At 40.2% G+C, this 17,052-nt stretch overlaps 1 protein-coding gene across 1 annotated transcript in view; it reads left to right on the forward strand.

Moving 5' to 3' along the window:
- SYN3 (synapsin III) overlaps positions 1 to 15,474 on the forward strand; it is a 159,761-nt gene extending 144,287 nt beyond the window's left edge. Inside the window, exons 8-14 of the mRNA XM_075275357.1 lie at positions 468 to 610; positions 5,419 to 5,493; positions 5,698 to 5,800; positions 7,616 to 7,750; positions 7,860 to 7,968; positions 8,109 to 8,406; positions 14,354 to 15,474. Coding sequence (XP_075131458.1) covers positions 468 to 610; positions 5,419 to 5,493; positions 5,698 to 5,800; positions 7,616 to 7,750; positions 7,860 to 7,968; positions 8,109 to 8,406; positions 14,354 to 14,486 — 996 coding nt within the window. The 3' untranslated portion in view covers positions 14,487 to 15,474. The remainder of the gene's footprint in view (positions 1 to 467; positions 611 to 5,418; positions 5,494 to 5,697; positions 5,801 to 7,615; positions 7,751 to 7,859; positions 7,969 to 8,108; positions 8,407 to 14,353) is intronic.
- The last annotated feature ends 1,578 nt before the right edge of the window (positions 15,475 to 17,052 follow it).

Raw genomic sequence — 17,052 nt, forward strand, 5'->3', positions numbered from 1 at the left:
AAAGAACTGGAGTTAGTGAAGGTGGTGAAAGGTCTTCTTTAAGATGGTTCCAAAATGTCTCTCTTCCCAAATTCAGTTTCCGCTTTGATGTTTTTATGACTCCTTAATGAAGTAATTGACTCTCTATTCGGCGCCTCTACGTGCGTCTGTCTGCAGGGCTCGGATTTGTCCCTCTAGGAACATGTAATGTTCCCTTCATTTCTGTCAGACTTGCACATTTGTAAACCACAAAGATTAGGCGATGACTCATGTAGAACTAATAATGGGCAGCACGTGGCGGTGGAATGTGCCACACGTGGTGGAGGAGTGGTGGGAAAACATGATAGTCATGACTCGGGTCACGGCTGCATTGTGAGAATTTCCATTTCGGGATAGTGCATCACCCAAAATCTGATAACAGGGATCGGTGCTGGATTATTGGACGTTTCTTCCTATTGAATGATGATTCTCTTAATCTTTACCCACAGGTAAAGGTGGACAACCAGTACGACTTCCAGGACATGTCCAGCATCGTGGCCATGGCAAAAACCTATGTGACCTCTGAGCCGTTCGTGGACTCCAAATATGACATCCGAATCCAGAAGATCGGGAACAACTACAAGGCCTACATGTAAGTGTGTCACCCCTGCATTGTGTTGTTGTCTCCCCTGCATCTTGTCATTGTCTCCCCTACATCTTGTTGTCTCCCCTGCATCTTGTCATTGTCTCCCCTGCATCTTGTCATTGTCTCCCCTGCATCTTGTCATTGTCTCCCCTGCATCTTGTCATTGTCTCCCCTGTATCTCGTCATTGTCTCCCCTGCATCTTGTCATTGTCTCCCCTGCATCTTGTCATTGTCTCCCCCTGCATCTTCTCATTGTCTCCCCTTTATCTTCTCATTGTCTCCCCTTACATCTTGTCATTGTCTCCCTTGCATCTTGTCATTGTCTCCCCTGCATCTTGTCATTGTCTCCCCTTACATCTTGTTATTGTCTCCCCTGCATCTTGACATTGTCTCCTCTGCATCTTGTCATTGTCTCCCCTGCATCTTGACATTGTCTCCTCTGCATCTTGTCATTGTCTCCCTGCATCTTGTCATTGTCTCCCCTGCATCTTGACATTGTCTCCTCTGCATCTTGTCATTGTCTCCCTGCATCTTGTCATTGTCTCCCCTGCATCTTGACATTGTCTCCCCTGCATCTTGTAATTGTCTCCCCTGCATCTTGTCATTGTCTCCCCTACATCTTGTCATTGTCTCCCCTGCATCTTGTCATTGTCTCCCCTACATCTTGTTATTGTCTCCCCTTCATCTTGTCATTGTCTCCCCTGCATCTTGCCGTTGTCTCCTCTGTATCTTGTCATTGTCTCCTCTGTATCTTGTTATTGTCTCCCCTGCATCTTGTCGTTGTCTCCTCTGTATCTTGTCATTGTCTCCCCTACATCTTGTCATTGTCTCCCCTTCATCTTGTCATTGTCTCCCCTTCATCTTGTCATAGTCTAACCTGCATCTTGTCATTGTCATCCCTGCATCTTGTCATTGTCTCCCCTGCATCTTGTCATTGTCTCCCCTGCATCTTGTCATTGTCTCCCCTGCATCTTGTCATTGTTTTCTGCATGTCTTGTTATACATATATTCAATGCTTCCATACAGTTACATAACTTACCAAATTTAGGACTTTAATAAAGTTGGATTCCAACTAAGCTTATCACACAGCTTTCTTAGTCTCCTGAATGGTAAATTTGCCTAGAAATGCAGCGATATATTGACTGCTCCAAAAGTTAACCTAATTTTCAGTACAAGGCTATCTAGATGGCTCCAGCTTTAATAGCGACCACGTTCCTGTTCACACAACTTTTCTAGAAGTTATGCGGTATTATAGTTTACCCAGCTCGGCCTGAATCCGATATTTTCAGTAAAAAATATCATTTTAAGTTGTCGCTTGAGCTTTCTCTTATAGCCTGTGATACATGTGGTATAAATGATATCTCTACTGCTGGAGCACTCACTCCATGTGGATTATATTTCAGGGGTGCAGTAAAGGGTTAAGTACGCAGTTGCGGTGTGAGATGAGGTCACCGGGTTCTCAGCAGGTTCCTGGATGCCGCGTTTGTTTTAGTTAATGTATTTGCTGTCGTCATTTCGGAGACTGAGGGCCGGGGTCCTTGCCCTACAGAGGGGGGATTACTGGAAGACAAGAAGCTGTCAGGTGTCAGGGGCCGAATGACACCAAACATGCAGAAGGAGCAACGAAAGTGATGGAGGACCCAGGATGTGGAGGGAGGACGACCGGCTGACAGCTGTGGCCAGAATAATACCGCCACATATAAACATCAGGCGATAAAATGTGTGAGCGCCTTACATATAGAATTAATGTACAAAATAGAGCAAAGTCACATACCGTACATTACTTATCCTACCTTCTATAATACTCCAGAGCTGCGCTCACTATTCTGCTGGTGCAGTCACTGTGTACATACATTACATTACTTATCCTGTATTATACTCCAGAGCTGCGCTCACTATTCTGCTGGTGCAGTCACTGTGTACATACATTACATTACTTATCCTGTATTATACTCCAGAGCTGCGCTCACTATTCTGCTGGTACAGTCACTGTGTACATACATTACATTACTTATCCTGTATTATACTCCAGAGCTGCGCTCACTATTCTGCTGGTACAGTCACTGTGTACATACGTTACATTACTTATCCTGTATTATACTCCAGAGCTGCGCTCACTATTCTGCTGGTGCAGTCACTGTGTACATACGTTACATTACTTATCCTGTATTATACTCCAGAGCTGCGCTCACTATTCTGCTGGTGCAGTCACTGTGTACATGCATTACATTACTTATCCTGTATTATACTCCAGAGCTGCGCTCACTATTCTGTTGGTGCAGTCACTGTGTATATACATTACATTACTTATCCTGTATTATACCCCAGAGCTGCACTCACTATTCTGCTGCACAGGCACTGTGTACATACATTACATTACTTATCCTGTATTATACTCCAGAGCTGCGCTCACTATTCTGCAGGTACAGTCACTGTGTACATACATTACATTACTTATCCTGTACTATACCCCAGAGCTGCGCTCACTATTCTGCTGGTGTACATACTGTGTACATATATTACATTACTTATCCTGTATTATACTCCAGAGCTGCGCTCACTATTCTGCTGGTACAGTCACTGTGTACATACATTACATTACTTATCCTGTATTATACTCCAGAGCTGCGCTCACTATTCTGCTGGTGCAGTCACTGTGTACATACATTACATTACTTATCCTGTATTATACTCCAGAGCTGCGCTCACTATTCTGCTGGTGCAGTCACTGTGTACATACATTACATTACTTATCCTGTATTATACTCCAGAGCTGCGCTCACTATTCTGCTGGTACAGTCACTGTGTACATACATTACATTACTTATCCTGTATTATACTCCAGAGCTGCGCTCACTATTCTGCTGGTACAGTCACTGTGTACATACATTACATTACTTATCCTGTATTATACTCCAGAGCTGCGCTCACTATTCTGCTGGTGCAGTCACTGTGTACATACATTACATTACTTATCCTGTATTATACTCCAGAGCTGCGCTCACTATTCTGCTGGTACAGTCACTGTGTACATACATTACATTACTTATCCTGTACTATACCCCAGAGCTGCGCTCACTATTCTGCTGGTGTACATACTGTGTACATATATTACATTACTTATCCTGTATTATACTCCAGAGCTGCACTCACTATTCTGCTGGTGCAGTCACTGTGTACATACATTACATTACTTATCCTGTATTATACCCCAGAGCTGCGCTCACTATTCTGCTGGTGCAGTCACTGTGTACATACATTACATTACTTATCCTGTATTATACTCCAGAGCTGCGCTCACTATTCTGCTGGTACAGTCACTGTGTACATACATTACATTACTTATCCTGTATTATACTCCAGAGCTGCGCTCACTATTCTGCTGGTGCAGTCACTGTGTACATACATTACATTACTTATCCTGTATTATACTCCAGAGCTGCGCTCACTATTCTGCTGGTGCAGTCACTGTGTACATACATTACATTACTTATCCTGTATTATACTCCAGAGCTGCGCTCACTATTCTGCTGGTACAGTCACTGTGTACATACATTACATTACTTATCCTGTATTATACTCCAGAGCTGCGCTCACTATTCTGCTGGTACAGTCACTGTGTACATACATTACATTACTTATCCTGTATTATACTCCAGAGCTGCGCTCACTATTCTGCTGGTGCAGTCACTGTGTACATACATTACATTACTTATCCTGTATTATACTCCAGAGCTGCGCTCACTATTCTGCTGGTACAGTCACTGTGTACATACATTACATTACTTATCCTGTATTATACTCCAGAGCTGCGCTCACTATTCTGCTGGTACAGTCACTGTGTACATACATTACTTATCCTGTATTATACTCCAGAGCTGCGCTCACTATTCTGCTGGTACAGTCCTGTGTACATACATTACATTACTTATCCTGTATTATACCCCAGAGCTGCGCTCACTATTCTGCTGGTGCAGTCACTGTGTACATACATTATATTACTTATCCTGTATTATACCCCAGAGCTGCGCTCACTATTCTGCTAGTGCAGTCACTGTGTACATACATTACAATGCTGCCCCCTGAGTGTGCGGGGTGTTATTTTCGTGGTCACGCTCATTAGTCGTCCGCTCCTCGGTGTGACTGGTATGATTAATGGCTGCAGCCGGTTGACCCCGCATTATGTTGGTGCAGGACACACAATGAAGCCATCGCAGTCGGGCACAGGCTTGGGGGGGGGGGGGGGGAGAGATGGTCTTTCTGGGAGATCCGCACATCAGGAAGTTGAGGGCTGACACCCCGGGGGGATTCAGCGCCTTCTCTTGGATATTGAACAATACGGCGCTGTCTGTGAGCCCCGGGACGTGGTCTGCATTGCGAGCCAATGGCCTTTGGGGCTGTACAGGAGCCGCTTATACGAGGGAGAATAAAGCAGCAATGTTGGGAATGTCAGCTGCGAGCTCCGGCTTCCTCCAGCCCATTCATAGGAGTTGTGGACGGAATGGCAACAAGCTCTGGCCCAGCGAGGGTTAAATCTTGAGCCACTGCAGGTGCAGCAATCCATAAACAAGCCCCCCCCCCCCCTCCCCGAAATAAGAGTCCTTGACTGGCCAACAAAATATCTACCAATTGGCCAATCATTATGCAACAGATTTGCCATTCAGTAGTCTGGGAAAGCTGGATGATAGTCCATGAGCGAACTCACTACTGGCTTCCTGTGAATAGGAGTTTTCTAGTTTTCCCACTGCTGAGGGTTCGTTACAATGGTATTCCAAGTACATCACTTTATATGACTTCTCTGGATTGTATTTCAGGCGTACATCGATTTCCGGGAATTGGAAGGCGAACACGGGCTCCGCCATGTTGGAGCAGATCGCCATGACTGACAGGTAAGAACCTAAAATAATCGTGTCACCCTAAACACCAGGATTCTAAAGTTTTGCTTCTGGAGGCCACCACTAGAGGGAGCTCACTGAAGACAGATTTGGAATTAAGCTCAATGGGAGCTGTGTAACTCTGTACGCAGTGAGCTGCCCCTAGTGGTGGCCCTTCACTTGACCGCCAGGGTCCATAGTAATGTCTGCCCGTTTCAGGTATCGGTTATGGGTGGACTCCTGCGCTGAGATGTTCGGGGGACTGGACATTTGTGCTGTGAAAGCCGTACACAGCAAAGAAGACAAAGATTTCATAATCGAGGTGAGTAACAGACGCCCATATCACACTAACCAACAAATAGTGCCAAGAAAATACTGCCATATACATTCCACATAGCACCGCCATATAGGGCCACGGTAATGCTACAATATACAGCTACATAATAGAACCATATAGTGCTAAGTATATATTGCCATATACATTCCACATAATACAGCCATATAGTGAAAAGGAAATACTGCCATGTGAAATCACATAATACTGTAATATGCATGCCACATAATACCGCTATATAGGGTCAAGAAAACACTGCTGTATACAGTCCACATAATACCACCATATACTGCAGAGATACTACTACAATATGCAGCCACATAAAACAACCATATAGTACGAAGAAAATACTGCCGTATATAGTCCACATAATACTGTTGTATGGTGCCCAAATAATCGCAATATACAGCTCACATAAAACAGCTATATAGTGCCACAATAATACTACAATATAAGGCTAGATGATACTACTGTATAGTACCAATATAATACTGCAATATACACTGACATACTGCAGCCATATAGTGCCACAATAATAGTACAATACAAGGCCAGATAATACTACCATATAGTGCCGAGAAAAATCTGCCATATGCAACCCACATAAAAAGACAAAAAGTACCAAGAAAAATCTACCATATACAGTCCACAAAATAATAACATATAATGCCGTATAGATAGTGCTATATAAAAGCCACACCATATGGTGCCAAGAATATATTTCAATATGTATGCACATAATACAGTCATATAGTGCCAAGAAAATACTTCCATATAATACAATCCAATATTGACATGAAAGTACTGTCATATGCAGCCCAAGTAATACCGCCAATGACGAGCTAATACTTCATTCTCCACCACATAATACAGCCATATAACGCAAAGAAACTACTGAAACATAGAGCCCATGTAATACTGCCATATAGTGCCTAAACAATGTTCAGTATCCTAATAACACTCCACTATGCAGCAAACATTATACCGCTAAATAATTCCCACACGATGCTACAGTATAATAATATCGCCATATAGCGCACCAATAATGGAGCACTCCGAAAATTTGTGCCAAAAATGAGGCATGCTTTATGGCCACACCCCTCATGTGACCTCCCAAACTCCAGCTATACTTCTGACCCCTCCACGCCATGTGACACGTTTCCTTTAAGCCGTGTCACATGAGGACACCAGAGGGGGTCGCTATTTTTGGTCACTATATGACGCTCCCCGTGTGGAATGCTGATGACTCCACCAGATGTTCCTGTAGATTCGGGGTCACGGTGTCACCGTCATGTACAGTGAGTCGCCTGCTTACATTGTCACCTCCGACCTTATTGTGTTTCCTGAGTAACAATTAAAGGGGTTTTCCAGGATTGTCATTTGGATTATGGAAACAGCGCCACCCGTGTGGTTAGGTTTGGCATTGCAGCTTCAAAATATCTAATACATTCGTTTAGTAGTTTGTTTAGGTTGTATGGTGCGTCATGTGACCCACTTGTACTCAGTCCAAGCGCTAGATGTGTTCTATGAATAATAGATCCGTCAACAGCAACTTGCTGACGGTTTCCACATACAGCAGGTGTCTGTTACTGGAAGATGATGTGAGATTTTTCCTACTCTCTCCATTAAAGTTGTCAGTTTTCCATCTCCGGTAATGGACGTACTGTAACATGATCAGAACAGTCAACAGCAACTTGCTGATGGTTTCCACGCACAAAATTGAAATCTTACTGTAGAACGATCTGTAGAATCGCCATCATTCGCTCCCCGAGGTTGGTTAAAGTTGTCATTTTCCTGTGGCAGGTCATGGACAGCTCCATGCCGCTGATCGGAGAACACGTGGAGGAAGACCGCCAACTAGTGGCGGATCTCGTCGTGGCAAAAATGACGCAGCACCTGCAGATGATCTCACCAACAGCTACGATCTCAAGAAATCTGGTAAATTCAGCAAAGAATTCATTGCATTGCTGCAGAGATGAAAAGCAGACATGATGTCGGTGGTGCAGCCTCAGGCTTCAGGCCTATAACATCCTCTATTCTCCTCCAGCCACAACAGATGCAGCCACAGGCAGTTAAGTCACAGATGCAGCCACAGCCGGGTCCTCCAGGTGCAGGGGGCGCTGCCGCTTCAACTCAGCCGAGACCCTCCCCACAAGGTAAACCCCAGCAGGGTCTGCACTACCGAACCCTTACATCAGTTATCTGGTGCACTGCTGACATCTGCTGGCCATAGTTAGTAATGCGCTACAGCAAACCTGTATTAGGATGTTAACCCAAATTATGTCTTTCTGTAAAGGCGGAGGTCGTCCAACGCAAGGTGCCCCCCCACCCAGGACAGCAGCCCCCCCGCAGCAGCAGAGAATCTCCCCACAGGGGCAGCAGCCATCCCAGTCCTCCCAGCCGAGCTCACCGCAGCCTCAGAGGTCTCCAAATTCTCCCCAGCTCCCAAGACCTGCAAGTGGAACTCCGCCAGGCCAGGCACCCACTAAGTCCACCTCTGCCTCCCCCCAACAGCCGAGACCCCAGGCACAGAGCCAACAGGCACTAGCCGGAGGAACGGCAAAGACTCAACCATCACCTCACCCACACCTCAAGTGAGCCATGTGGGGGCAGTATTATAGTAGTTATATTCTTGTACATAGGAGTAGTATTATAGTAGTTATATTCTTGTACATAGTAGGTAGTATTATAGTAGTTATATTCTTGTACATAGGAGCAGTATTATAGTAGTTATATTCTTGTACATAGGAGCAGTATTATAGTAGTTATATTCTTGTACATAGGAGCAGTATTATAGTAGTTATATTCTTGTACATAGGAGCAGTATTATAGTAGTTATATTCTTGTACATAGGAGCAGTATTATAGTAGTTATATTCTTGTACATAGGAGGCGGTATTATAGTAGTTATATTCTTGTACATAGGAGCAGTATTATAGTAGTTATATTCTTGTACATAGGAGCAGTATTATAGTAGTTATATTCTTGTACATAGGAGGCGGTATTATAGTAGTTATATTCTTGTACATAGGAGTAGTATTATAGTAGTTATATTCTTGTACATAGGAGTAGTATTATAGTAGTTATATTCTTGTACATAGGAGTAGTATTATAGTAGTTATATTCTTGTACATAGGAGTAGTATTATAGTAGTTATATTCTTGTACATAGGGGGCAGTATTATAGTAGTTATATTATTGTACATAGGAGTAGTATTATAGTAGTTATATTCTTGTACATAGGGGGTAGTATTATAGTAGTTATATTCTTGTACATAGCAGTAGTATTATAGTAGTTATATTCTTGTACATAGGAGCAGTATTATAGTAGTTATATTCTTGTACATAGGAGTAGTATTATAGTAGTTATATTCTTGTACATAGGAGTAGTATTATAGTAGTTATATTCTTGTACATAGGGGGCAGTATTATAGTAGTTATATTATTGTACATAGGAGTAGTATTATAGTAGTTATATTATTGTACATAGGAGTAGTATTATAGTAGTTATATTCTTGTACATAGGAGCAGTATTATAGTAGTTATATTCTTGTACATAGGAGCAGTATTATAGTAGTTATATTCTTGTACATAGAAGTAGTATTATAGTAGTTATATTCTTGTATATAGGAGGTAGTATTATAGTAGTTATATTCTTGTACATAGGAGTAGTATTATAGTAGTTATATTCTTGTACATAGGAGCAGTATTATAGTAGTTATATTCTTGTATATAGGAGGTAGTATTATAGTAGTTATATTCTTGTACATAGGAGTAGTATTATAGTAGTTATATTCTTGTACATAGTAGGTAGTATTATCGTAGTTATATTCTTGTACATAGGAGCAGTATTATAGTAGTTATATTCTTGTACATAGGAGGCGGTATTATAGTAGTTATATTCTTGTACATAGGAGCAGTATTATAGTAGTTATATTCTTGTACATAGGAGGCGGTATTATAGTAGTTATATTCTTGTACATAGGAGCAGTATTATAGTAGTTATATTCTTGTACATAGGAGTAGTATTATAGTAGTTATATTCTTGTACATAGGAGTAGTATTATAGTAGTTATATTCTTGTACATAGGAGCAGTATTATAGTAGTTATATTCTTGTACATAGGAGTAGTATTATAGTAGTTATATTCTTGTACATAGGAGCAGTATTATAGTAGTTATATTCTTGTACATAGGAGGTAGTATTATAGTAGTTATATTCTTGTACATAGGAGCAGTATTATAGTAGTTATATTCTTGTACATAGGAGTAGTATTATAGTAGTTATATTCTTGTACATAGGAGCAGTATTATAGTAGTTATATTCTTGTACATAGGAGCAGTATTATAGTAGTTATATTCTTGTACATAGGAGCAGTATTATAGTAGTTATATTCTTGTACATAGGAGTAGTATTATAGTAGTTATATTCTTGTACATAGGAGCAGTATTATAGTAGTTATATTCTTGTACATAGGAGTAGTATTATAGTAGTTATGTTCTTGTACATAGGAGTAGTATTATAGTAGTTATATTCTTGTACATAGGAGTAGTATTATAGTAGTTATATTCTTGTACATAGGAGTAGTATTATAGTAGTTATATTCTTGTACATAGGAGCAGTATTATAGTAGTTATGTTCTTGTACATAGGAGTAGTATTATAGTAGTTATATTCTTGTACATAGGAGCAGTATTATAGTAGTTATATTCTTGTACATAGGAGCAGTATTATAGTAGTTATATTCTTGTACATAGGAGTAGTATTATAGTAGTTATATTCTTGTACATAGGAGGTAGTATTATAGTAGTTATATTCTTGTACATAGGAGCAGTATTATAGTAGTTATATTCTTGTACATACAGTTAGGGCCAGAAATATTTGGACAGTGACACAATTTTCGTGAGTTGGGCTCTGCATGCCACCACATTGGTTTTGAAATGAAACCTCTTCAACAGAATTCAAGTGCAGATTGTAACATTTAATTTGAAGGGTTGAACAAAAATATCTGATAGAAAATGTAGGAATTGTACACATTTCTTTACAAACACTCCACATTTTAGGAGCTCAAAAGTAATTGGACAAATAAACATAACCCAAACAAAATATTTTTATTTTCAATATTTTGTTGCGAATCCTTTGGAGGCAATCACTGCCTTAAGTCTGGAACCCATGGACATCACCAAACGCTGGGTTTCCTCCTTCTTAATGCTTTGCCAGGCCTTTACAGCCGCAGCCTTCAGGTCTTGCTTGTTTGTGGGTCTTTCCGCCTTAAGTCTGGATTTGAGCAAGTGAAATGCATGCTCAATTGGGTTAAGATCTGGTGATTGACTTGGCCATTGCAGAATGTTCCACTTTTTTTCACTTATGAACTCCTGGGTAGCTTTGGCTGTATGCTTGGGGTCATTGTCCATCTGTACTATGAAGCGCCGTCCGATCAACTTGGCAGCATTTGGCTGAATCTGGGCTGAAAGTATATCCCGGTACACTTCAGAATTCATCCGGCTACTCTTGTCTGCTGTTATGTCATAAATAAACACAAGTGACCCAGTGCCGCCATTGAAAGCCATGCATGCCCATGCCATCACGTTGCCTCCACCATGTGTTACAGAGGATGTGCTGTGCCTTGGATCATGTGCCGTTCCCTTTCTTCTCCAAACTTTTTTCTTCCCATCATTCTGGTACAGGTTGATCTTTGTCTCATCTGTCCATAGAATTCTTTTCCAGAACTGAGCTGGCTTCTTGAGGTGTTTTTCAGCAAATGTAACTCTGGCCTGTCTATTTTTGGAATTGATGAATGGTTTGCATCTAGATGTGAACCCTTTGTATTTACTTTCATGGAGTCTTCTCTTTACTGTTGACTTAGAGACAGATACACCTACTTCACTGAGAGTGTTCTGGACTTCAGTTGATGTTGTGAACGGGTTCTTCTTGACCAAAGAAAGTATGCGGCGATCATCCCCCACTGTTGTCATCCGTGGACGCCCAGGCCTTTTTGAGTTCCCAAGCTCACCAGTCAATTCCTTTTTTCTTAGAATGTACCCGACTGTTGATTTTGCTACTCCAAGCATGTCTGCTATCTCTCTGATGGATTTTATCTTTTTTTTTCAGCCTCAGGATGTTCTGCTTCACCTCAATTGAGAGTTCCTTTGACCGCATGTTGTCTGGTCATAGCAACAGCTTCCAAATGCAAAACCACACATCTGGAATCAACCCAAGACCTTTTAACTACTTCATTGATTACAGGTTTACGAGGGAGACACCTTCAGAGTTAATTGCAGCCCTTAGAGTCCATTGTCCAATTACTTTTGGTCCCTTGAAAAAGAGGAGGCTATGCATTACAGAGCTATGATTCCTAAACCCTTTCTCCGATTTGGATGTGGAAACTCTCATATTGCAGCTGGGAGTGTGCACTTTCAGCCCATATTATATATATAATTGTATTTCTGAACATGTTTTAGTAAACAGCTAAAATAACAAAACTTGTGTCACTGTCCAAATAATTCTGGCCCTAACTGTAGGAGTAGTATTATAGTAGTTATATTCTTGTACATAGGAGGTAGTATTATAGTAGTTATATTCTTGTACATAGGAGCAGTATTATAGTAGTTATATTCTTGTATATAGGAGGTAGTATTATAGTAGTTATATTCTTGTACATAGCGGGCAGTATTATAGTAGTTATATTCTTGTACATAGGGGCAGTATTATAGTAGTTATATTCTTGTACATAGGAGTAGTATTATAGTAGTTATATTCTTGTATATAGGGAGCAGTATTCTAGTAGTTATATTCTTGTACATAGGAGGTAGTATTATAGTAGTTATATTCTTGTACATAGCGGGCAGTATTATAGTAGTTATATTCTTGTACATAGGAGCAGTATTATAGTAGTTATATTCTTGTACATAGGAGGTAGTATTATAGTAGTTATATTCTTGTACATAGGAGTAGTATTATAGTAGTTATATTCTTGTACATAGGAGTAGTATTATAGTAGTTATATTCTTGTACATAGGAGCAGTATTATAGTAGTTATATTCTTGTACATAGGAGTAGTATTATAGTAGTTATATTCTTGTACATAGCGGGCAGTATTATAGTAGTTATATTCTTGTACATAGGAGTAGTATTATAGTAGTTATATTCTTGTACATAGGAGTAGTATTATAGTAGTTATATTCTTGTACATAGGAGTAGTATTATAGTAGTTATATTCTTGTATATAGGGAGCAGTATTATAGTAGTTATATTCTTGTACATAGGAGTAGTATTATAGTAGTTATATTCTTGTACATAGGAGCAGTATTATAGTAGTTATATTCTTGTACATAGGAGTAGTATTATAGTAGTTATATTCTTGTACATAGGAGTAGTAATATAGTAGTTATATTCTTGTACATAGAAGCAGTATTATAGTAGTTATATTCTTGTACATAGGTAGTATTATAGTAGTTATAGTCTTGTACATAGGAGTAGTATTATAGTAGTTATATTCTTGTACATAGGAGTAGTATTATAGTAGTTATATTCTTGTACATAGCGGGCAGTATTATAGTAGTTATATTCTTGTACATAGGAGTAGTATTATAGTAGTTATATTCTTGTACATAGGTGCAGTATTATAGCAGTTATATTCTTGTACATAGGAGTAGTATTATAGCAGTTATATTCTTGTACATAGGAGTAGTATTATAGTAGTTATATTCTTGTACATAGGAGTAGTATTATAGTAGTTATATTCTTGTATATAGGGAGCAGTATTATAGTAGTTATATTCTTGTACATAGGAGCAGTATTATAGTAGTTATATTCTTGTACATAGGAGTATTATTATAGTAGTTATATTCTTGTACTTAGGAGGTAGTATTATAGTAGTTATATTCTTGTACATAGCAGTAGTATTATAGTAGTTATATTCTTGTATATATTAGGTAGTATTATAGTAGTTATATTCCTGTACATAGGAGCAGTATTATAGTAGTTATATTCTTGTACATAGGAGCAGTATTATATTAGTTATATTCTTGTACATAGGAGGTAGTATTATAGTAGTTATATTCTTGTACATAGCGGGCAGTATTATAGTAGTTATATTCTTGTACATAGGAGTAGTATTATAGTAGTTATATTCTTGTACATAGGAGTAGTATTATAGTAGTTATATTCTTGTACATAGGAGTAGTATTATAGTAGTTATATTCTTGTATATATTAGGTAGTATTATAGTAGTTATATTCCTGTACATAGGAGCAGTATTATAGTAGTTATATTCTTGTATATAGGAGGTAGTATTATAGTAGTTATATTCTTTACACAGGAGCAGTATTATAGTAGTTATATTCTTGTACACAGGAGCAGTATTATAGTAGTTATATTCTTGTATATAGGAGCAGTATTATAGTAGTTATATTCTTGTACATAGGAGTAGTATTATAGTAGTTATATTCTTGTACATAGGAGTAGTATTATAGTAGTTATTTTCTTGTACATGTGGGCGGTATTACAGTAGTTAAATTGCCTTTTCCTTATATTTTCTTCCAGTAAATCGCAGTCATTGACCAACAATTTCAATATCTCTGATCCGTCCCAAAGAGGCTCTGGAAATGAGGACGAAGCAAAAGCGGAAACAATTCGCAACCTGAGAAAGTCATTTGCAAGTCTGTTCTCCGACTAATAACAAGTCCGTATCTTCCTCCGCTGTTGAGCTTTGCTCTGCCTAAAGCCACCCAAACAAATACAATATAATGGCTGAGCCCTGTCATGACTCCGCATTCTGCTGGATCATCCTGACAAATGTCATCTTGTCCTACTGGAACCAGGAGACCTCCTGAGGAATCCTCTATAGACCTTCCACCCAACCATGTCTCAAGATCAAGGCATCTTCATCGGAGTCCAAATTGGTTCCTCAGCTCCATGAATGTTTGCAATTAGTTGGAATTGGAAAGGATCCTTCACCTAGTAGGAGTCATCTCCAGCTTCCGTGACTTCCAGATCTCTCTTGTAGTGTCCCTCATCTCCATAGTTTATCAAGCATGATTATGTGTTCTGATATCTCGTACCTGTGGTGCTCAACCCTCATCCTCAGGAACCTAAAACCGGTCAAGAACATGGAATATTCTGGAGACTTGCAATTAGCCTCACCTTATGTGCAGAGTTCCCGGAGATACAGGACATTCTAGACCATGAAGTCCATCTTACAATACGTTAGGCCATTTGACCGTAGACCCTTACTCTAAGAAGACCAGAAAACCTTCTCATCGAACTTCTGTCCTCAAGTTTTTCAACGACGACCCTCATCTTCTCTAACCAATGCTTGAAGATCGATCCTGTCTATGCTGCCATTGTCTGAGATCGTCAGACATTATCCAACGATGCTGCAAGGTGCAGTTAAAGCCATTAAAATCCATGATGCCACTGTCAACTTGCCCCTCGCCACATCCACATCAGCCCTAGTTCCTTGCACCCCCCTCTCCCACCACCACCTAATGCTCAATAGCAATTTATGCAAAAACTCAAAGCCATTCCAGTCATCGTGACCTCTCATTCCGTCCAGCAATAGATCTTCCCACCAATATTATAAGACGTCCGTATAGATACAGTATAGATTCTGGAGATTGTTCTTTAATGCTGCCTATAGTTCCATAAAACAGTTGCGTCTTCCTAATCCATAATTTTTCTCGCTACAAGATTAAATGGGTCAAATTTGGAGAACTTGCTGCAATTCAATGTAGGAAGGTGAGGGGACCGCAATGGGCCTGGCGCCACCCCATATAAGCTGTGGACCTATTTATGTCTGAGTAACACGCTGACAACCCCTAACTTACATAGTGTTTAGTAGTAAAACATTTGGGGAATGTGCAGTTTGGATCTTGAGGTACAAGTTATGGAATCTGACCCCAATACGGTAATTGCCTAAAATTCCCAATCCATGGACTATTGCAAGATCTGAAGGATGGTTTCACCCAGATTATGCAAGTGTTGGAGTCTGAACTGTAGTCACTACGTATAACTGAGGAACTTCTCAGTGATGTCAGCTTATATCGTCGACGCTTCCCATTCTTCAGGTCCATGGGGACACCGTATACATTTAGGTGGTGGTCCTTTAGTGATGCCTCTTCTTCCAGAAACCAGTTGCATCTTTCTATTCTTCATATTTCTTGCTGTAACACTGGGTAAAATCTTGGTCGATAAACTTGCTGTATGTATGCAGATAAATTAGGGGACTGCAATGGGTCTGTAACCACCCCAAATAAGCCGTAGACTTAGTTATATCTGGTCAGGAGGGTTGAGCCGATCTTGAGATTTCAAGATCGATTTTAAAATCCGATTTCCGATCATTTTCCAGCCGATCGGAATCCGATCCTTTCCGAACCCGAACCTCAACCCTAGTCAATGCTTCTCTATGGGAAAAGTCACTTTTAGGGTTGAGCCGATCTTGAGATAACTTCCGATCACAATCCCGCTGGAAAAGATCGGGTCGGAATTCTGATCGCAATCGTGAAATTTACTCGATCGCCGATCGAAATCCGATCTTTTCCGATCCCTCAACCCTACTGGTCAGCGCACCAACAACCTATAAGTTGCAGTTTTTATTACCAGTACATATGAGAGATGAATGGGGACTGTGCAGCTTAGATAATGAGGTACCATAACTGGTTGGGGTGGAGGCTGACCCCATTACGGTACCCTGGAACCCTGCCTTATATTTCCAATCCATGACGTATTGCAAAATCTGATTGATTTAGCCAGGATTATTCAACTATGAACCAAGTCTTGTTGTCTGGACTGTAGTCAATACACATAAATGTAGAATCTCTTAGTAAGATGCCATCGATGCTTCCTTGCCTTCAGGTCCACAAGGCAGTAGAGATGGGGGAGACATTTTGGTGCAGCCTCGACTTCCTAATCAAGACACAATTATCTCACTGCATAAATGAATGGGTAAAATTTGGGTTCCTAACATGAAGAACTTGAATTCCATCTAGGCCGATTAGGGAACCATATTGGGTCTGGTACCATCCAAATTAGCTGTGGACCTAGTTATGTTTATGTAACACACCAATAAGCTACAAACTCCAACAGGTTACAAGACGTTTACATTGAAGAGATGAGCATGGACTGTGCAATTTGGATTTTGAGGTACAATGATGGTTTGGGATGGACTCAGACCCCATTACGGTACCCTAGAAACCCGTTCACAATTCCAGTCCTTCGACTGTTGCAAGTTCCGATTGATGCTT

The sequence above is a fragment of the Leptodactylus fuscus genome, chromosome 5 (genome assembly GCF_031893055.1).
Source record: "Leptodactylus fuscus isolate aLepFus1 chromosome 5, aLepFus1.hap2, whole genome shotgun sequence".
Classification (NCBI taxonomy): Eukaryota; Metazoa; Chordata; class Amphibia; order Anura; family Leptodactylidae; genus Leptodactylus; species Leptodactylus fuscus.